Source organism: Copadichromis virginalis, linkage group LG1, assembly GCF_057382275.1.
Source record: "Copadichromis virginalis isolate Kocher_CV1m ecotype Utaka linkage group LG1, C_Virginalis_male_GT1.1, whole genome shotgun sequence".
NCBI classification, from domain to species: domain Eukaryota; kingdom Metazoa; phylum Chordata; class Actinopteri; order Cichliformes; family Cichlidae; genus Copadichromis; species Copadichromis virginalis.
Window position 1 is genome coordinate 35,102,973 of NC_140618.1, and position 23,036 is coordinate 35,126,008.

Consider the following 23,036-nt stretch of genomic DNA (forward strand, 5'->3'; position numbering starts at 1 on the left):
GGAAGAGACATAAAGTGAGTAAAAAACGTCCTAAATGCATTTAGAGTTTATTTAGAACTACAAATTAAATTTCTTTTAGCAATTATTGGTTTTTTTTAATGTCACAATTCCAACCCTGCTCCTTTACCCGGGCTTGGACCGGCAAAAGTGACCCAAAATAGGCACTCTGGTGGAGTTACTTTGTGTGTGTGTTTAGAAGTAGTTTTAATCCTTGTGATCCACAAAACAGCATAAGAGTAAAAGAGTAAAAGAAGAACTGACTGCGTTACAGCACCCGCTGCTTGTTGAGAGTAAAAGCGATACGCACGTTCACGTCTTTTTTTAGCGACTTTTTTTTTTTAGAAAACTCGGGGTCTGAAAACTCGCTAAATATAGCGACAAAGTCACTAAGTTGGCAACACTGGCTGCACGGCCTAAAATCATTTCATTTTCTCAAAAGTTGACAGTGCGCCTTATGTATGAATTCTGGTTGTGCTTGATGACCGCGAACCGATTTTATGTGGTAGACGGCGCTCAGAACTCTGTCAAAAAATGTTTTGGTACGACGGAGCTGCACCGCTTGATGGATTGTCGGAGCATTACGGCTGCCGAGGAGCCTCGCGGAGTAATACGTACTGTGCTTCAACGTAATATTACCGTACTGTGTGTGTATAAGAACCATAAATGGCGCCTGTTCAGCGACGTGGTTACAAAGAGGATTTCAAACTCCAGGCTGTCAATGACGCAGTAGAACTTGGGAACAGAGCAGCTGTAAAACCTGTCTGTCTTTGTTATCATGCTCAGCATCTTTTAGTTTACATTTTGACAGCACAATTGTGAGCTTTTTGTTATGCACAAAAACAACATTGTTTTCTTTTATTTATGGAGCATTATTATTTAATAAATGCTCATAATTTATTTTTGAGTAATGTTTTCATGTACATCTATCCCGTATGTTAATAAAAGTGCCTGTGTGACATCTGGGACACAGCTTTGACTAAGAACTCTCTTTTTGTTTTTACTTTATGGCTTTAAAAAAAATATCGAGATATATATTGTGTATCGCCATCCAGCTAAAAAAATATCGAGTCCTATCAGTCCTATCCCAGTGCCTGATTCTGGTCTACTGACTACAGTCTGACCAGTTGCTTGTGTCCGCAGTATTCAACCAGAAATCTGAATCTAGCCTTCGACTTACATTTTCTTGCATGTCCTTTGCACTCAGTCAGCATTTGCTATTTGTTGCTTCTGTCCCTTCTTCCACTGCCTCAGCTGGGAGACCTCAGCTTTGCTCTGATACACTGTAGCATATGAAGTGCCTCAGTTATCCAGGCAGACCTCGACTGCATATTAAACACACTGAACAAATTAAAAAGTAGCCACAGAGTTAATGATATTTACTATTGACTGTGTGCAGTAAATGAGTCTCTCTACTCCTAACACACACACACACACACACACACAAACAAAAAACAAACAAAACCAGCAAAGTAGCGTGTACATTTGACTGTAGCAGCTGATTAGATTTGGTGCTCTGTGGATTGGACAGTTCTCGTCATGGAGAAAGGACAAATGCAGAACCACATGGGATGACAAAAATACACACACACACACACACACACACACACACTCAAAAGCATTGATATTAAAACAAAGCCAGAAGAAAAACAACCTCCCCTTTCCTTTGAGATTTAATCCGCCCAGAGAATGTAAGTAAATACCAGCAGCCCCTATCAATTAGAGCAGGCCCAGGCCAAGAAACCTTCATGACAGTAATGCATTGGTCTCACATACACACGCACACCGAAAGAGAGAGAGAGTGCGCCCCTGTCTTTCTTGTTAACATATGACTGTATAACAATCCAGAGGTTCATTAGTAATGTATACAGGAGTTCAGGAGTTCAGCGGTGCAGCAGAGGCCTCTGATCTATTGTAAACGGAGACAGCGAAAATGAAAAAGTCTTCCTGTGCTCCAGAAGCAGGTAAAAGAATATTCTCCAGTGACAGACTGAACTGTGTTAGCATGAAGGTTTGTGTTAACATGTCTGAGCTTCGGTGTGACATCAGAGGGAAGACTGTGGAAGGGGGTGGGGGGGGTGGGGGGGGGGGGGGGGGAGAAAAAGAAAAAAAAGAGTGGTGGGGGGAGAGGAGAAATGCTAATGCACTTGGGGAGGGCAGGAGCACACTTTGAAATCCGCCATGACACTGGAGCTGACACAAAACCGAGCTTTGCGGCTGCAGAAATATCTCGGCGATGAAGAAATGCCTGTGATCCTTCAGCTGGGAAACCGAAGGGCATTAACTCTGTTCACCTATGGCTGCAACACATTACTAATGTCAGTTTAAAGAAATCCAACTACACTGCTGCAACAGTTTTTATTCTTACTGTCATGCCCTTATTGTGTCTTTAATTACAAAATTTGCAGATGACTATAAATAATCTACATTTTGGAACTGAAAAGCTCTTCTCTCTAACAAAACAACAGCTTGTTTTTTCTTTCTTCCCTGCTTTATTTAAAAAAAATAAATAAAAAAAAGTTAAGTATCTCTTCTAAAGTCATTTATTCATGTCACACAATGCAGCAGATTGAAATTTGACAAGGACTTTGTAAATTAATCACTTCATATCATGATGTGATTATTAACATTAGAGTCTGGAGTAATATAAAACCCTCACATAAATACCGCGCTCACAATAGCAGCATTAAAGTCACAAGCTGGAGGTGCTTTGCAGAGAGGAAAACTGAACAAAGTAAATGTGAAGCGCAGCTAAAGCGTGGACCTTATACAGTTCTTGCTCACATGTGTCATTGCAGAAGAGTGCAACTGTGAGGAAAAACAACTGTGTGGGAGAGAGCAAAGGAGGAAAGGAGAAGTGCTCTCTGATGTCTGTAGGAGGACATTCGTTTGACTGAGCGCACTTGGCTCCGTGGCCTTTTGAAAAAACACACAAGCAAACGGGGTCAAAGTGCTGCCTGAGCTCGCTCCTCTTAACTCGGTGGAGATAAGAAGGTCGCCATCTCTGTCACTCTCCTGGCTCGCTGAGCTCTTTAAGGAGTCCACATAATCATTATGATTGATTGCATTTCTTCCATTTTCATTTTTTCTTAGTGGAGAAAAAAAAACCCCCCACAGATCTCTAGTGTGTGCTGCACAGCACAAAGAGCCGGTTACATTTAAATCCTGCTGTCCAACACAAACAGATGACTTCATGTATACAACCTAAAGGAGAAAACAAAAAAAACCAGGAGTCACTGCAGAACTGTAACCTCCCAAATATTGCCACCGTGAAAGTCATTATTTTATCAAAGAAACTAGAGTACAAAGACAAAAGAGAGATAGGTGAGCCTGAAGATCCCAAGACTCTTAGAGACACCATAGTCTGAGAGTTTATTGCCTCTTTCTCAAATGTCTGAGCTCTGACAGCAGGGATTGTATTGTTTTACTCTGGAAATCTGTGCGTGTTCGTAATGATGACAAAATGTGTTCCTAATAGGATACACCTACTATAGCAAGTGACACAAAGGCAGTTCTGAGTAAGAATGGCATTAATATGAAGTCAGAGATCAAAGATGGGTAAAGTCTGAGCAATCATTTGCGCTCTGACTGATCTGCTTGTAAATGTTTTTTTTGTAGCCTAAGTTTTAAAAGCTTGTCCAAATGTTTTTGCGGTCGTCTTTATAAGCCATTTAGTTACAGTTTGTCACAAATGTTCATTCATGTTTTTGAAACCTTAGACCCCTTTCTTCAAAATTCCTAATCACAAAGTCCAACTTCCAATTTGGGTTTGAACAAAAACCCCTGACCCTTCTGGCAAAAACCGCACGAATGGCATGAAAACAGTGTTATCCATGCTCAAAACCACACAGTAGTGTTTTAGATCACACAGAGCCAGTCAAAATAATAACAGTACAGTGTTCAGAACACAAAACCCAGATCTTTCCAACCACATGTGGCTCTTGTGTAATTCTGCAAAAGCTACAAAAATGGGATGCAAAAACAGAAACAGGACCCACCACTGCCACCCCCATCTCAAATTTTGCTTTTTATTCTTATTATAAGTGTTGCATTGAAACATCAGAATACAGTAAAGACTACTATGGACGCTACAGATGACCTGTTTAGGCCAGGTTGTTCATTTTGCTCTACTTCCTTTATTTACAGACCAATCACAATAAAGCACACAGTAAATGTTTATATTTAATACATACTGGATATCCGACAAGACTTATGAAACATGAAGTAGGACTATTTACCGTCCTTACTTTTAGTATGAATCAAGTAAACATTATGTTGTAGGTGAAAAATGTGAAAGGAGGCACTCATCGTCCAAGTTTCCCAGAATATATTTTTCCCCTCTTTCTTTTCATGTGGTTCATCATTCATATACAAAAACATGGTCTATCACAGGTGCTCAAATTTCATCTGTTATTACTGTTCTTGATCTGGCTCTTCCTCATCTTCCTCCTCTGCTTCTCAAATTGCTCCCACCTATTGACCTTCAGCTCACCCTCACTGGTGTATAATGGTCAACTGACATCATTAACAGCAAGAGTGAACAAAGTGTGCTTTGGAAATGACATCTGTGCTTTAGTTGTTTTTTAACTTCTTTCTCACTGTTATTGTTTTAAAAAAAGAAAAAAAAAAGGCCAAATAAATTCTGCAAATTATTTCTAACGTGGTGAAAACTATTAAAGATTTTGCCAGAAGAGTGACTGATTCAATAAACTGGCTGTGGACACTGATAATGGGCTTCGGAGAATAGAAGAGAGTGTTTTAGTAGTTTAGAAAATCTGTAATTATCCTCTTCCAATAGGAGTGCTCCGACATTTGAAATAAACTTTATGCCATTTTTAGGGATAATGCAATGTGATTAAACATAAATACACAGAATTAAGCTGATTTCTCACTAGAAAGAAGAAAAACATCTATGCAAGATATTCAAAATCATAACAACTGAGCTTCTGTTTTTCTTTGTCACACACTTACCGGTTAACACAGTTACCATAGTTACCGTGGTTAAATTCCCAATTGCTAGGCGTTACCGTTTCGAATTTTAATCATCATTAAAACCATGTTTGACTGTCACGCTTCTAATAAGTCACAGTAATCGCTCTCCAAGCTCCACTGAAGTTAGCAGCAGTCTTCCAGATGCCACTACGCAGGCGCAGCTACAGAAAGACGCGAGTAGACAGAAGCACTGCAGGGAATTTTGTCAGTCTTTTCAACATTTTTAATGTATTTTTAACACCATCAGTGACTGTTGTGACTAATCAGTTTTAATCTACTGAGATTTTATGATTTTGGACTTGTATACAAGAATAAACATTATGTAGGGCTGCTCGATTATGGCAAAAATGATAATCATGATTATTTTCACTGAAATTGAGATCTCGATTATTTGACGATATTTATTTAACCCTTTAAGACCTACTATAGAACCAAGTCCGCCAGAGCTTATATTATATTTTTACATGCTGTAGTGCCATTTGTGGGAGCATTTCAAGTTGCTATACAACTGTTATAGCCCATATTTTAATAATATGTATGCATTAAGTCCATAGTAACTACATTAATTGCAAAAAAGTGCAATAAACTACAAAAAAATTGAAAATCGTTTTTTGTATTTTTTACATATATTTCTACTTGGAGAAATTTAAGAGGTTTATCCCTTTAAATACAAAAAAGTTGCAAAAAATAGTTTACAACAACAGGAAATTTATTTTGATTGTCTTCATAGTTTTATTTTGGAGATACAGCAATTTTTATATACTGCAGGAAAAACGAAAAAACAATCCTATGATGCAAATTTGCAAAGAAAACAGCATGTGCATCAAAATAAACTATTTCCAGCAGTGCAATTCGAGTTCTAAGCATCCCAGAAACTATTCAGAAAAGTCAAACATGACCAGTATAGGCTTTCAAGGCCTACAAGTAAAAAACTACAATTTCCGCGAAAATGACGTCACTTCCGGTTTCAGCCAGGAAATGGCGGACATGCTACAGTTCGCGCTGACGTCTGTTTCACTGTGGGAAGTGTTACGAACAGCTGATCGGATCGGCAAAGCGTGTTTCTGGAATATTATGTTTTTGTTCCTGCAAGCGCTTTTTATGCAAGGAAACCGAGACCGAGGACAAGCTGATGGCATAAGATGTAAGTACAACTCCTCTGGTTTCATATGCAAAACAAATTATTGCGCTAGCTTACACAGTTCAGGTTCTACAGGGATTTAAAAAAATAGTTACACAAAACGGAGCATGCTGCTCTGACTGGCTTTAAAGGGTTAACAATGACATTCTCCAGCTCCACTGTGACCCTTAGTTGGATAAGCGGTTAAGAAGATGGATAAATAAATGGATGAACTTCACTTAGCAAGTTAGTCTAGCAAAGAATGAGCATGCCTGAAATCTGAAAACCACAGGTATCAATATGGTGCAATAGGCTTTGATTTGGGATCTGCTCCACACCAGCAAAGCTAATGACATCTGAGCTGTCCCCTTGTTTCCGTCTCAGCTGCCCATATATTTTATACCTGCTACCACCTGCTACCAAAGGATTAGCCTCTTCCTGTTTCTTAGTTGTTAATGGAGTTGTCCCATTAATCAATGGAGACCACCAGTGGAGTGGAGTTATCTAAAACCTCCAGGGTCAAAAGGAAAATGTGGAAATAGTCTGCAAATTAACCGAAACTTGTCAGCCTATCCATACATGATACAGAGGATCACGACTTGTATACTCAGTGATTCACTGACCAGCTGAAAGACGCATCTCATGTCCGCTTGACTCTAAAATATTTATTTTAATATTTGTTTTAACTGATTAAACGTGTATACTCAGTGCTAAAATGTTCCCATGTGACATCAAAATTAAAATAAGCAAATAGACTTTTCAGGATATCTTGCTTCAAGTGCTGGGGAAATCTGTAGGAAACAGGAAGAGGGCAGAGGTTTGCGGTACAGAACCACATTAAAGGGGAAACTGCAGGATTGAATTACTGTCTGAAAATGTTATGTCCGATTCTGGTACTACTAAAAAGATGTTTCCAATAATCAATTAGCTGTTAATTTGAAAAGGTATCAGCAATTTATATTAACCACTCAAGCAAAAGGCTAAAGCTCTGATTGGGTTCAGTTTCTCAAACATTAATTTGTCATTTCAAGAAAACATTTTTACCTTTTTTTTTTTTTTTTTTTTTTTACATAATTTTTTTCTGTTGCAGCCCATAACGCTTTCCAAGAAGAAGAACCAACTGAAAACAACGTGATGTTTACACTGGTTTATTAGTGAGTATCATGCCGTTGGTCACAAAAGTTGTTTTGATTGTAAACTGAGCAGTGTGCGGTAGAACGACATAAGAAAAAAAATCATAGCAGCTGACAAATGATAATGCACTTCATTTTTTTTAGAATATAAAGAGAAATTTGATTACGTGTCGACTTTGCAAAAAGAAATGGAAAGCTCAGGCAAACAATGAAACTGGAGACAACAACAAGACTACTTTTTCACCACTCTCAAACTCCCTTTATCGCCCTTTCAGGAGAAACATCAACACACAATGCTCCCCATTTCCTCTGTCTATAACCTCTGTATCAGCTCCCCTCCCCCTGCTGTAAGAGTCGCACACAAACACACCGCTCACTCATCCACACTGCAATACCATTTCTCTGAGAGGAGCACTGAGCGCCTCTCTTATCTTCTGCGTTTCAGCTGTCTGCGTTAATTCAATAAACTTCAGAGGAACAAAATGAACACAGGAATAATGGAGAAAGGGGCGCTGGTGGTGGGGGGTGCACAACTGAGCAGAGAAGAGAGGCAAAGGTGGGAGACGAGAAAACGGGAAAAATCCAAGAGGGGGCAAAGCACAAACAGAATGTGCATTTATGAAATAGTTAAGAAAAAAAATGAAAACACACAAGTATATTAGTAAAAATATTCAAATCAGAATTGATTTTCAAGAATGGTGAAATGTGGCCTTATGCTTTGATGCTCCCCCCCCTACTTCATTTGTTCAGCTAGTGTGTGTCCTCCTTATCCCTCCCTTAATGGCTGAGTAGAGCACACAAAGCCTGCACTGGAATATCAGCGCTGGAGAAACCTTCCGGCACTGCGCTGAGAAATAAATTGCTTCTGCTAATGCCCCTTTCATTATGGCACAGCCCTTAATTGTGCTGCTGACAGTCTGCCTGGCTGCAGGGCTGATGGGAGAAAAGGCTGAGGAGACGGTCATGACGTGGTCCCCGGGGCCAAACACCAACCAGCAGACTGCGGGGAGAATAAAGTAGTGGAGCTGCGTGTTCACCTGGACAGACAACATGGGACCAAGTCTGTATTAAAAAGTGACTTTTAATATAACAAGATTATTCCAAAGACTAAGAGCAGAGCTGGTTTTAAGGTCTCATTTAGAATACATATGTATGTATTTAAAGCGCCAAGAATTTTTTAGGATTTATAGGATAGAGTTTGATCTCCGAAACAACTGTGGTACCAACCAGAACTATTAAAAACCACAGCCTAGCCATGCAGATCTGATTGGCTTCATACCCAGTTACCCAGTTATCTTACCCAGTTAAGAGCCATATATCATTTCCTTCCTTAAGAATTTTTGCAGCTTCATTCAGTTGAAAAATACCATAACACACACACACACACACACACACACACACATTACATCACTTTTTAAAAACAACAGTCTTCCTCATTTTTCACAGAGAAATGTGTTATTTATCTCCCTTAAAAACAGTAGGATGCACTCACAGATTCACAAAAACCTCTGTGAAAAGAAAAGGAACATCTTCCATAAAAATCAACTTCCACAAAGTGTTACGAAAAGACATAAAACGACTATACAAATGAGTCATTGCTAAAGTCAAGCTAAACACTCTTTAAACTGCATAAACGGACGACTTGTCACATTGAGAAGCTGCAGGCTGAGCGTGCTTCATGTTAAAGATGACGTGACATTATCAAGCGATTGTGCCCTGCGATGCCAGGTCCAGCATGCAAGAATAGACCAAAATCTCAAAGACATCAAAAAGGAAAAAAAAAAAAAAAAAGAAAGAAAGAAAAGGAGACCTGTCCAATGTCAACTGTCACTTAACCCTCACCACCACCATCCCGCCAGGCCCCAGCAGCAGGTCAGGGGTAGAGAGGGAACTTAATCAGAGGGTTCTCCTGTTACAAAAGCCCCTCCACTCCTGCTGGCAAGCAGTGGCAGGCCGACAGAAACAAAAGGCAACCGAACGCGACTAGCGCTTTGTTCTCAGGAGAGCTGTGACTGTGACTGCTGCTCCTCCACAAACTGTTTGCGGTTAAAACAGAAGAAGGGATGCCGAGGTCAGGGGTAAACATGAGGCTGGGAGCTCTTTATATGCCACTGACTCGTGAACACAGGCTACTGAGGCGTTTTCAATTCTGGGAAAGTCTGATTATGGCGAATCAATAGTCTCATAATGCGAGTGAATTGCTCTTCACTTTCTTATTATTCAGGCTGATGCATTCATTTTAGCCATTTGTTCTCAGTAGGGCCTGATGTATAATTTCAATAACAGTTTTTTTTTAGTCTAGTCTACAGAGACTGCTAGGTCAAACTGACTGAATAGGGGAGATGGAGGACACCAACCTGTACAGCTACGTCCATCTCATTTTCACTTGTCACCATTCCTTGTTAGAGTAAAGTAGAAAGGGACCAGTGCATCAGAAAGATGACTGCACCACCCAAACATCTGACTCTCTTTGCTGTTTTTTCTAATCAATGAATAAATCGAAGGCGTGGGTAGAGATTAAAGAGATCTATATCTGGGCTAGCATTGCCATTACAACCGATCTAAATCACAACCATGTGACCCAAATAAACAAAGGTGAAGAAGCAGCAGGGAAACCTCACACCAAGCGCCTCACATCAGACAAAACAAAATCTTGAACATATTTTAGTTCCTGACGGTGGATCATCATCTGTCATCTGGAGACACTTTTGGTTAAACCAGACAACCACAAGCAGGAACAGACTCTGGAAAGAGGTTTACCTTCAGGGTGTAGGTGAACTACAAACTAATAAAAAATAACAGCATTACAACAACAGCAGTGAAATAGTCACCAGTGAAAAGCAGACTGTGTAGCTGCTGCTTTAAGAAACACTACAATTAAACATATTTGGTCCAATAAGAGTTTTTTTTTACCCAAGCTGGCAGCCTTAGTTCAGCTCCAAGGTTATTATCGTTAACGAAAACTAACGAAATAACGAAAACTAGAAGTGAAAAAACATTTTCCGTTAACGGAAATAAAAATAAAAACAAAAAAGGAAAACTAACTAAAACTGTAATGAGTGTTCACAAAACTAACTAAAATTAACTGAATTTATAGCAAAAATGTGTTTATTTTTGGTAGATGTGTGTGTGTCATACAATAGTCAAGGGTGAAAATGAAGTTTAGTTTCCAGATTTTTTTCTTGCTGTCTCATTATGCCAGCAGGTGGCAGTACGTTAGTCGAGTCGTCTGTGTTACCGCTCCGTCCACGCGCAGAATCATGTCAGGAAAAGTCAGGAGAAAGCGCCAGAGTCCAATTTGGGATTACTTTGAACATGACTGTGTTTTGGATAAAGCAAGTGTGGAAAGAGACAAATTATGAGGGACATTTCTAAAGGGGAAAAAAATCCCACAAACCTTAAAGTGCACTTGAAAAGTTCACACAAGAAGGCTAACCTAGCTTACCTTGAGAAGGGAGCACACTCAACCCTCATCCCCAGAAAACAGAAGCTAACCCCAGGCAAGCTAGCGTGATGCATCACGAGACAACAGGACTGGGATATCGACATAACTGTGTGAGTCAATTGCCCTCAAAAAGTTTATCAATTCACTTGAACCAAAATTACGAACACCCGATGCTGCAAGAGTTAATAGTCTCATTGGGGCCAAGATATAAATTTTATAGTTGCCTGGTATCAGTGGTTGTTCATCTGCCTTTATTCATTTATTTATTTAAAGAACCCATAGGTGGGAATGTGAGTTGTCTGTCTCTGCGTGTTAGCCCTGCGACAGACAGGCAACCTGTCCAGGGTGCAGGGTATGGTAGCTGGAATAGCAACATACCCAAGGTTAAGCAGAAGAGCATGACTGATATGATGAAACTGGGATTTTGTTGCACTTAATTATTGCAAACACAACTAAAACTATAACTGAAACTAATCAAAACTAAATTGAAACTAAGGATTTTCAAAAAAATAAAAACTAAACTAAACTAGCAAACAATTGGTAAAAACTAATTAACTCATTCACTGCCATTGACGTCTATAGACGTCAATTGAAAAACTTACGTTGACTGCCATTGACGTCTATAGACGTCAATTACGTTTTTCAATGGGAGGGGCTAGAATACAACCTCGGGCAGCTTGTCAGTGAAAACTGAAGCCCACCAGCAGTAAAAGTAGACCTGCAAGGAGGTGCAGGGTTTGCGCACGTAAGGGATTGCGCAGTGAGACAAAAATGTGGTGCAAGTCTCGTTGTGTGCCCTTGCATCCCGGAGAGTGTTATAATGATTACCACACAAAAGTGAATTATTCATTGTGAATAAATGTTTCACTATGTACATTTTATTTTTTCATATATTTGTAAATAAATTGTTTTGATAAAACATAACCTTTCTCAGTGTTATTTCTGTTTTACAGAAGTGAAAAACTATTTTATATGTTAGAGGTGTCACAAAGCAAGAAATATTAGTGTCAAAGGCACTTTTCTGCTTGAAATGTATTTTTCACAAAAAGCTCGTTTTCTCCCTTTTTTTGGTCAAAACAGGCATTTTTGGTGGAACCCACCTCTCTTCTACAGCTGATTACTAAAGAATGGAAAATGGTAGAAACAAGCTTTTCTTTTTGGATGAAAGAAGAGAGTCTGTTCTTCATTTTGGTAGGTTCAGCGTTTATATGATCATAACACACAGTTTTCTGTGGCTCTTCAAAAATGAGTAAAAATGCTCAAAAACCCTGGCAGTGAGGAGTTACCTGATTTGAAAATGGCTGGCAGTGAATGAGTTAAAACTGATATAAAATTGAAAATCTGAAGTCAAAACTAAATAAAAAATAAAAACTAATGAAAATTGCAAAACTATTAAAACCCTGTTCAGCTCACACTGTTTTCTTAATTATTTCAGTTAAAATACAATTAATGCAAATCAATATGAAGACCACAGAATCTACCTTTAATCCAAGGAATATGAGTATTTGTGATTCGTGTTTAAAACAAACAAAACCCTGAATATTGACCAGAACACTTGCAAGTGTATTTTAGGAGTAATTATTTCTAAACAGAGCAGCCTTATTAATACCAATTTATTTATCCAGTGTATGGGAAAAAAATTAAGGGGTGGGGCATCTGTCTTCATAGCCTTTATTGTGTTGCTTAGCTAAATAGATTACGACTATCCATGCTCTGTGACGTAATAGAGAGTTGAGAGTAGAAAAAAAAACCCTGAAACTGAGCAGCAGGTTATTTGTACATAAGATGACTGCATAATGCATTTAATGTGAAAATTCACCACTGCAACAACATACGGCAAAGGATGGAAAAGCATATTAGGTCTCCTTAACAACTATACCGTGCCACCCAACACTTAAAACATCCACCGTACCTACAGCTAGGGATGGGTATCGAAAACCGGTTCTTGTTGAGAACCGGTTCCCACTGTTTCAATTCCTTGGAATTGTTTGCCATTTTTGCAAACGATTCCCTTATCGATTCCAGTCGCCCCGAATGACGTCACCATGTTGCGGAGCGTCGCTTACCTGGCAGGAAACATGGCGGTTCAAACACTCAAAAGTTTGATTATACTTTACGAGAACGGATGACAACAGGGCAACTTGCAATACTTCCAAAGTAGATATTTCATTTAAGGGAGGAAACACTACGAATATGCAAAAGCATTTGCTCACAAAACACGCGATGACCTTAAATGAATGTCGTGTTTTTAATTCCGCTCCGGACTCGTGAATCTCAACCCAACAGCAGCGGTAACGTTTGCACGTCCTCTCCCGTTAATGCGGCAGGTAAATAATCAACAACAGTGCATATTATGTTAGCGCGATCTGCCTTATTACAAAACCTGCCATTACTGTGCATTTAGGTGACCATGATGAGACAGACAGAGTCTGGCTGGCTCAGATGCTGGCAGTTGTCGCTGCAGTCTACCGGTAGAGTCTCTTTTCAGGCCAGGATAGACGAATGTCACCGAGTGACTAAGTTTGTGGTAAAAGGCTTGGTGCAAGCAGATGCCCCCGATTTTCAGTAAGTGAATGTGTTTAATTGTAGGCAGGGACATTACTGGATATTCTTGTGTATTTGCTACAGAATAATTTATGTTGTACTTTGTTATTGCTACAGAAGAATATTTATTTTATTATTTTACATTTACAATTTTTTTTCCTGGGGACCCTGTGACACCCCATTTAAGAGCCGTAGGCTCTCTTAAGGATCTCTTAAGATCTCACTGTTGGGTTTGTAAGGCCATGTTACTCCTAAATTATCTTGTTCAAAGAGAAGATATAAAACAAAGTTCTAAGCTAATCGACCTTAGTGTTCTCCTTTTTTAAAAAAGAATCGATAAGAGAATCAATAAAGAATCGAATCGTTAAACAGAATCGAAAATGGAATCTGAATCGTGAAAATCTTATCAATACCCATCCCTACCTACAGCTGAACTAAAGTGTGCTGTATATACATTTTTGATACGTTTTGCATATCTATATACATATATACTGTCAAATCTTTATGTACATAATCAAATATAGTAAACAGTTATCCATTCCAACATTTTTGCAAGCTGCAGCCTGACTATAATATTAGGTTAATGTGCTGGTATGGTGGTGACACTACAGAGCCTTGTTGTTCTAAATGGCTGGTTCGTCTCAAGAACTCAAACAAACATGAATCAAAAGCAGAAACATTCTGTTTTCTCCTGTTTTTACTTTTGGTCTGCAATGACCAACTGAAGCTCTGAGGAGAAGGTGTTTGTTGTGCTGTGCTCACTGACAAATCAGACAAAAGGAGGGAGCTTTAAAACTTTTCTATTTACAAATCACACATTTATTCAACAATTATATCACCAATTATGTGAGCCTTTTCATCTTCAAAGCAACCCCCCTGCTGAAGGGTTCGCGTAAACAAGGTTTAACTTGTTTATCCACAATGTGATCGAAGAAAAGCAGGATCTCCTGGATGGAGACACAGTCCATTTCATGTTAAAAGTGGAGTCACATGGGTGGAAAAGCTACTATTACTGACTCGGAGATGGAAACGTCCTGTTGAATTATCATCCTGCCACCTCGAAAGGATTCTTCTGTCACGTGACTCTACATACTGAGCAACCTCCCTCTTTGCAATGAGCCAACTCAGACTGACAAAAAAAAGCTGAATTTCACCAAACGCAAACACTACAGCATTGGCTCAGAAACGGGTACTGTGCACAAATCCAGTTCCAAAATCCATTTCCTCTGCTGCTTTTACAGCTCTCCTCTAACAGACTAGAAAAAGGAAATATGGCACATAAAAAAATCCTTCAGGAGTTCATTAATAAAACCAGGACTGTGCTGAAAATGAAAGTGTCAAAGCCGTGCGTGTGCTTCTCTTGGCGTTTCCTCACCAGCTCGTGTCAGAATATCCACGTGTATTGATGCACCGGTAAATGATTCATACTTACAATCTCCTCAATTATTCACAGGGCAGGAATAATTAACGAGGCACGTGGAGAAGAAGGACTTTGTTAAATGTGGAAGATTTTTTCACATGTAGAGGGGTCGGGGGAAATTCCATTTTTGTGCATTGCAGTCAATGTAATGAGCTCAGGTGTCTCCAGTAACTGATTTTAACAGACAGTAAACAGTAATAAAGCACCAGCATCACAAGGGAAAAGAAAACATTTTAAGACTCTCAACCTCACCATCGTTTGAGGGTGGAGCATCTCTGTATTCACCAGTGATTTTTGGGTGTGAAGCTGTACCGGTTGGCTATATTCTTTTTTTTTAATTTTGGCTTTCTCAAAATTTTGAAAAACACTTCAAAATCCTGCCACATTTTACAACATACACATAGATGGATGCAATTCTTATTTTCCTTAATTTAGGAAAAGCTTTTCATTTATCAGATTAAAAGTATAATTTTTTCTGGTAGTATCGACATAGGTAATTTCCACTGCTTTGTATTAAGATGAAATGGAATAAATATAAGTACACGAGGAATTACAAAGCAATATAAAAATCTTTTCTCTCCATTGCTTAAATGTTCTGGACGGCAACAAGATTTGTTTTTTTCCAATCTCTCTCACTCTCTCACACACACACACACACACACACACACACACACACACACACACACACACACACACACACACACACACACACACACACACACACACACACACACACACACACACACACACACACACACACACACACACACACACCACTTTAAATCCTAATAAATGCTAAAAATTATAACATGTAAGAATAAATTCCAGGCTGCTCCTAATGCTTCTATTTGATTATTTATTTAGGTGCATCAGCTGATAACAATACATTTTTAAAAATTATCCAGCTGTAATGGGGAAAGTCAAGTTTATATCTGCCACTTAATAACCATGGGATAGCAAGGGAAATGATTTGCTTGTTTTACTTGTTCTTGTGACAAAAGTTAAAACTGAACACTTTAAACCTGAAACACAAAGAAAAGCTGAGGGGTACAACGGGCTCACTGTGAAAATAAAAAGAGAGGAAAAGGCAAAAACACCATTGTCCATATTCACAGAGGTTTTAAAAATGCTCCGACTGCTCTTAACTCAGCAGAGTCCCTTTTCAGGTGCCATTAAAAAACTCAGAGTGAGGAATGGACAAGAACTTTGCAGCGTAGGTTCTTCTCCCTGAGGCACTGCCATTGGGCCTTCATTAAAAATCCCAGCATGATTCTTGTTAGTGATGCTGAATCCATGCAGGGAAACTCGTTCCGTAATGACAAACATGATTTAACGGGGCTTACAGGTTGGGTCTGAAAGAAGATATCACAAGTCAAGGAATAAAATTCGAGATTTAAATCGGCTATTCCTCAAGAATGGATAAATAATGTTGTTCAATCCGATTATATCTTTAATGACACAAAAACGTCTCCCATCACCGACCCTGGTGGTGATTGAGAAAGCTTTCTCCGCTGACACTGTTTTGCTGGCTTGCATGGCACGCACATCCAGTGGGAATTAAATAAATTAACACTCCAAAGGCGTTAATGGCGTAATGCAGTTAAATCATCGAGCGAGAAATGCCAACGCATCTGCGATCAAGATCAACCACCAACAACATCATCTCTGCCCAATCTAATCCGGTGCACTTGATTAACTCCTCGTTATTGCAGGCCTGGATCGCGTTTCTCCCTCCAGTGTTTTATGCTGGGTGTTTTTTTTTTTCCATGTCTCACCTGCACACTCCACTGCTTAAAATGTGATTACGAAATCTTAGGTTTAGGAATAAAAGTAAGCAAAGGTAAGGATTTTTTGTTGGGCACTTTTTACATTTTTGACAATTTCATGTTATTAATAATAACAATAAAAAAACACTATCAACATGTAACTGATTGGAAAAATGATCATTTCTTGCAGTACAACTAGGATTTAATTCCCCTTTGAACCTGAAGAAATTAAAGGTTAAGAGCAATCCAGTTCAGCTGTCTATGTCAAAATGTTAAGAGATATGACTTGCCACCAACCTTCCCCCCAAGTCCAGTAACATCATTTAAAGTCTTATTAAATCCTGAAATGTAAATGTTTTTCAAGAGCTTTTCAGGAGTCCTTTTAGTTTCAGCTCTGCCTGTCTGTCTGTATGTGCCTGTGTGTCAGGCCTTCCCACAGTCTTGCCCAGATCCTGCCCAAATTGGATACGAAGTCATTAGTGTCCCAACTCGAAGCATATGTTCCAAGTTGCTGAGCATTTCATTTCACAAGACGATGACGAGGGGGCTGAGGAGAGGGAGTTAAAAGGAGAAAAAAAAAAGAAAAGAAAAAAAAGAAACACAGTCGGCACAGAAAAATAAACCAGACGCAAACTGGGCCAGACTGAGCCTGTCGCTCACTCACACAGAGGCAGGGGCGTCCCATGCTCCGAAGAAAGTCCACTTTGACTTCGGGGTCCCGTTCCACAGCATCAGCTTATGAGCGCCACTGTGTGCGTGCGTGACTTTCTACGTGCTCTACATTCATGTTTTCATATGCGGGTCAGGGAATGATACCTTCCACGCCACACAAAAGGCACTGCTGTACTCCATCTGAGAAATCTAAATATTCTGTCTAGGACGGGAGGGGAAAAAAACATTAGAGCGAGGATTATATTTCAAAAGGCGGGCAACCCCCCACCCCCAGCCTCCACCCCTCTCTCTGCTTGCAGAGAAGCAACAACTTTATTTATGTCCAAATACTGCAGATGCAGTGAGAGAACGGCGAGCAAGTCGGATTATTATCTCCCAAATCTAAACAAACCTTTACTTTCCTCGAACAGAGCTCGTATTCTATAAGCACTTAAACATAGCAGGGAAGGGGGTGGGGGGATGGGCTCGGAGGATTGTGTGTGTGTGCGTGAGCGCGTGTAATCTCAGGGTTCCCAGACCGAGTTTAAGAATGACAGGGTAAAACACTGCAGGCTCTGTGGAAGCCAGGAAACAGCCTAATGTATTTATCCAAACACATATCTGCTGAGAGGCCCCATGGCTTTAACACATCCCCTTCTACACGGACTCACCTCCAAAAAGAATCACACTGAAAACTGGACTTAAAACACCCCCCCCAAAAAAGAAAACAACCCCACAATGAGCAAAAAATACAACAAAAACAACAACAAAAAAACCTGATTACAGTGATTATAGGAATAAATACTGAGATTACATTCTCAAAGTTTTCAACCACTGTATTATTACATTTTTTCCACTCTGTTCCTCTTGCACTGAACTGAAACTCCTACCGTAGACCCTCTTTCACAAAATAACACCAAAAATACACCTTATAACGACTTTCTTACAGCCGCATCTGTTCTCGTTTGTCATCGTCTGGAATAAAAGTAAAACAGTCTCCAGGTGACGAATGAAGATGATGAACCACTTTTGGAAAATGTTTTTAAGTTTCCCTGTAAACATCAGGAAGATCCATCCTTTTCCTACTTTGCTTTCTTCCCCTCCTCCTCTTTCCATTTTCTTCCAAAAATGTTTTTTGTAAGGCTTTCACAACTCAACTTATGCACAACTGCTGCAGCACTGCAAATAAAAAGGCAGGGAGAAACCATAGTAAGACTTCCCAGGGAACCAAAAACAAACCCTGTCAATTCAAGAAGCATAAAAATAATAAATCCAAAAATAAACCATGGTATTTCAGAAAAAATGTTACCTCAGAGAGGATGTGTTTGTTTTTCTTTGGTTTTTTTAAATTTTTATAAAGACAGAAAAAATATTGTGTGGATGTTCTATTATTTGCCTTTTCAAAGACTGCGGAAGCCTCACCAAACATCAAACCAGACTCTGTTCTGGTGAATCCTGTGCTGCTCGACATGTGTTAACCCAGACTCACGACGGCGCATTTGTTCTGATTTTTAATGTTGTCTTTGCGATCCATTAAAACAGGACTGATGTAACGCAAGCTGATAGGTGAGGTCGCCTCCCTTTTCACCACACTCGGAAGCACGGGCACTTGCTGTACTTGGCAGCCCCACTTGCAGCTGAGGAATCCCAAATCAACACAGTGGCACAATTGTGAGAACACTGCCAACACCAAGAGGAAGGCAAAACTCCATTGAGCTGTTTACAATACTCCATCTCCCAAAAATAATCCTGCTTACATGAATGTGATTATTATGCACACACACACACACACACACACACACACACACACACACACACACACACACACACACACACACACACACACACACACACACAGAGAGAGGATTGTGGGACTCTGAGTGTTTCAGGCAAATGATATTTAAAAAAAAAAAAAAAAAAAAAAAAAACTTGTCTGCCAGATGTTGCTGCTCCCTAAAGTGAATCAGTGCAGCTGTTTGTTGAAGATCTTGGACTGACTAAAAACATCTCCTTTATGATTGTTTACATATCTGCATTATCTCAGCCTCTCACACTTCACATACAAAATTAATTAATTAATTTAAAAAAAACTCCAGTCCTACATGACAATCCCAACAGCTGCCATCTCGGTTCAGCCCGGTGCCACCACCACATCTGCAGCCCAAAGCAAAGACTTCTCCCGGCCTCTTATTTGGCTTCATACACACCAAGGTGACGTGGTTACTCCACTTAATACGTTGATTTGCCGATTTTTCAGCTTCACCTTTGATTTCAGTGTGATCTAAGAACGCTGTAACTGCGCAACAAGATCGAACATGTGTGCACAAATCTGTAATCGTGGCTCTGCAGCTCTCTGGAACAGCGTCTCAGCGATCTCTAAGATGTGATTTTGAAGGGATTGAATGGATTCTCACAAGTCAATCATATGTTGTTGTTTTTTTTTTGTTTTTGTTTTTTACCATAACATTGCCTAAACTGACAATTTTATAATTACCATTTTCTGTGCTAACAAGGAAAGCTGGGAGGGGAAAAAAGCCATGAGCTTTGCTGTGATTTTACCCCCAACAACGTAATTATATGTGAGGACTTGGGAACGGCACATTTGTACAGACCTCACTGTGAAAGCTGTCTACAACAAAGATTAGAATGCTTTGGTTAGCGCTCTTATGTTTTGGCGTGGGCTGGATTTTCTCACATTATTGTACATTTTGGTGTTTTGACTTTCAAAAATTCAAAGCAGCGTCACCATCGACACTGCTCTACAATGTTTATTTCGGGCATAAATTGCATTTATCCCTGTGTGTTCCGCTCACGATGTAGAAAAAAGAAAATAAATTGATGGGCTGTGCTTTTCCCCATAAATAAATGCACACGTAAAGGCAAAAAAATGAAAAAGAAAACAGGAGAAAAGAAAGAAATGACAAACAACTCCATTACAGCGATGATGGAAACTACAAACAGGCTCTTCAATCTCTTCCTGGCCCTGCTGCAGGTTAACTTCACAACATACACAGAGAATAAATGTCACGAGCACGCAGTGTACACAAAACCAGCAGTCAACAACCTTTTGGAAAAATCTCACAACTGCTCTAATTGGAAGAAGACACAAAGTGAGCTGCAGCTCTGTTAATATCTGGTCACAGCTAAAACACAGCGTTGTAAAGTGTGTTTGTGTGTGAGGGTGTGTGTCGAGGGTTGATGGGTCACAGCGCTCTGACCCACTAATGAGAGGAGCAGCATAACCACATCAGACAAGAGCAACACTAAGTAACTGGTCTAATAAATAACTAAGGAGAGCGCCTTAATGCAGACAAAGCATCCACATACCGCAATGACAACATGGCACAAATGATAACCGTCTCACAGCGAGACCGCAGCACACACCGGTGAGCAGTACGCACCAACAGCACACGCAAGAAGGATTACAAAAATAAATAAATAAAACAACACCACAAGTTAGAAAAACCAGCGCAAGTATGTGTGATGCACAGAATCAGTGTTAGTCTGCAGATGCTGCGCTTTTGTTCAGTGCTTCACTGCCGCTAAAACTTTTATTCACAAAGAATGATTTGTACTGCGTTACATCACGCACCACCATACACTCAGTGAACAACAGAGACTGCATTAAACCTGCTGGCTTCCTGTATTGTTCTTAAAGCGTATGCATGATTCTGAAATTAGTTTAAAATGTCACAGAAAGTGCAGGTTTATAAATGACACTGCTGCAATGTGTCATTTATATATTCTATTCTATTCTATTCTATTTAAATGTTCCTCGTGACCAACTCAGTTTGGAATAAAGATCACAAATAAAATTCATTTGGAGAGAGAGAAAATATTTCTTTCTGATTTAACTTTGCCAGCTCATAACAACTGTGTGTGTGTATTTGTGTGCGTGTGTGAGCGTGAACTTACATGTGGACGTGTGGGGGCTGGAAGCGGCTCTGGTTGATGTTGTAGTGCGTGAAGGCCTGTGTGGGGTTGGAGCTGTACTCGTCCACAGTGATGGTCACTTTGCCATGAGCCATCCTTCCACAGTTTGGACATGAGATGCTGTTCGTTCACCGAGATTCAGCAGCGAGCCGTGCGGCGGTCATCCTTCAGAGCTGCTCTCCAGAAGCCCAGGAAGCCTCCCTGCAGCAGCAGCAGCAACCCAGCCGACTGACTCGACCACGACACACTGCTCTCTGCACCGACAGGAGACACACACACCAGCTGTTTTAAAAAGACGTGCACTTTCTTCTGAATACACTCACGAGTAAGGGCTTCACATAAGAAAATAAAAAAAATATCGCAGGTTAGACTTATACATTTTAAAGTGAATGTAAATGCAAAGACTAAAGATAAAGCACGCATGCATGCAGTGACGGCATGTACAGTCTTATTCAGCTTCAGAGAACAGAAACCACCTGAAATTTGCTAGGAAAAAAATCCTCAAACAGCTCATCAAACACATCCTCATAAAAGCCTCAATAGAAAAATACAATGAGGCAATTTAAACACAATTAGCAGATGTACTCTACCTTTAAAAGCAGCAAGGGAATTTTTTAAGAGTGAAGTTTACAAAAAACTCTTCTCTGACTTTTTAAGCAACAATTTCTACTCTGGAAAGCACTTTATTAGCTTCAATGAAAACATATTTAAATGTAAAAAAATTAAATTTACATAAAAAATTTAAATCACTACAAGCAAATTAAAAAACAACAACAAAAAAACAAAAACAAAAAGAAAGGCTGCAGGCAGAATGTCTGCTGGTGAGGAATTGCTGCAATTGCTTCTATAAAATGAGAAATTCTTCACAATGCATGCATGCATCAAAGAGGTCTCCTTCCCCACTGACTGTAAGCCAAGCACAAAAACATATCCATGCTCCAATTTTGAAAGGATCCAATAGCAATTAATGAGATGCTATGGCATCTCTGCTCCACTGTACAACAAAGACTTAAAAAAGAAAATGCTGCTATGATGCATCCCTGGAGCTCACTCACCAGATCCGCTGTGAGTCTCCTTGCACCCTGAGCCTCCCTCCTGTCTGACCTCCCTAACTGATAGTAGAGTGGCCACTGTGGGCTTTGACAGCCGTTTTATACCAGACCTCCTGATGCAGCCATGAGCAAGAGAAGAAAAGAAAAGAAAGAGGGAGAAAAAATGCCCTCAATTTAACAAGTCTGTCATATCTTTTGGAGGGAAATCAACAAAGCTCGAGAGTTCACATGATGGTTAAATTCTTGGATGGAGAAGTGAGATAAAAACAAAGAAAGCGGCTGCTGGATAAACAAGACTCCAATTTAAACTTTGTTTTGTTTGTTTGTTTGTTTTTTAAAGAAAATGTCCTATTTTCACTAAAGCATTGATTTATGTTTTCTGGGTCGGCTGCATCCTGCTTCCTATTATGCACGTTATAAATTTAAGTCAAAAAGATATATGCCAGCCGAGAAAAAGCTGGTTAAACTAGACTTTTAAAATAAAATAAATAAATAAAAATTAAAAATGCATGAGCAAAATCTAAGCAGCTCCACTGCACACTCAACTCTTTACATTTCAAAGTGTGGAAAAAAAGAGTCACATTAAAATCCTTGTTACACATGAAACAAGTGTATTGATCTTCCTGGGCCTTAAATTTAAAAAAAGAAAAGAAAATGCACTTCTGTACAAAACTGCCCTATCGGATGTCCTGCACTTCACCTCCTCTGCAATCATTAAAAAATCTGAACCTAGTACTGCTTCTGCTGCAGTTACTCGGAAAATGTGCTTTTTCTCTGCAAATGTAGGCCGAAAATCTGTGTGCAGCATGCTCCACAGTCTTCTGATTTTGTGTGTGTTTCTATGTGTGTGTTGGGCTGCCGAAACTCGCCTGTCTGTCTCTACCTTATGGCTACAGTAGTAGCAACTAGCACTCTAGCTTAGCCTGCTAAACCTGCCCTGGCAATAGATTTTTTTATTATTATTATGCACGCTGTAGCTTCGC

The 23,036-nt window shown here is 39.7% G+C and overlaps 1 protein-coding gene across 2 annotated transcripts in view; it reads right to left on the bottom strand.

The window, feature by feature from the left end:
* The window catches only part of mpped2a (metallophosphoesterase domain containing 2a), an 82,973-nt gene that overhangs the window by 58,989 nt on the left and 948 nt on the right, over positions 1 to 23,036 (bottom strand). The window contains exons 2-3 of one of the 2 annotated variants that reach the window (XM_085460740.1): positions 22,057 to 22,166; positions 20,984 to 21,255 (exon numbers count right to left, since the gene is read on the bottom strand). In XM_085460740.1, coding sequence (XP_085316866.1) covers positions 20,984 to 21,096 — 113 coding nt within the window. In that variant the 5' untranslated portion in view covers positions 21,097 to 21,255; positions 22,057 to 22,166. The remainder of the gene's footprint in view (positions 1 to 20,983; positions 21,256 to 22,056; positions 22,167 to 23,036) is intronic. The other variant, XM_085460746.1, reaches the window with a different exon arrangement.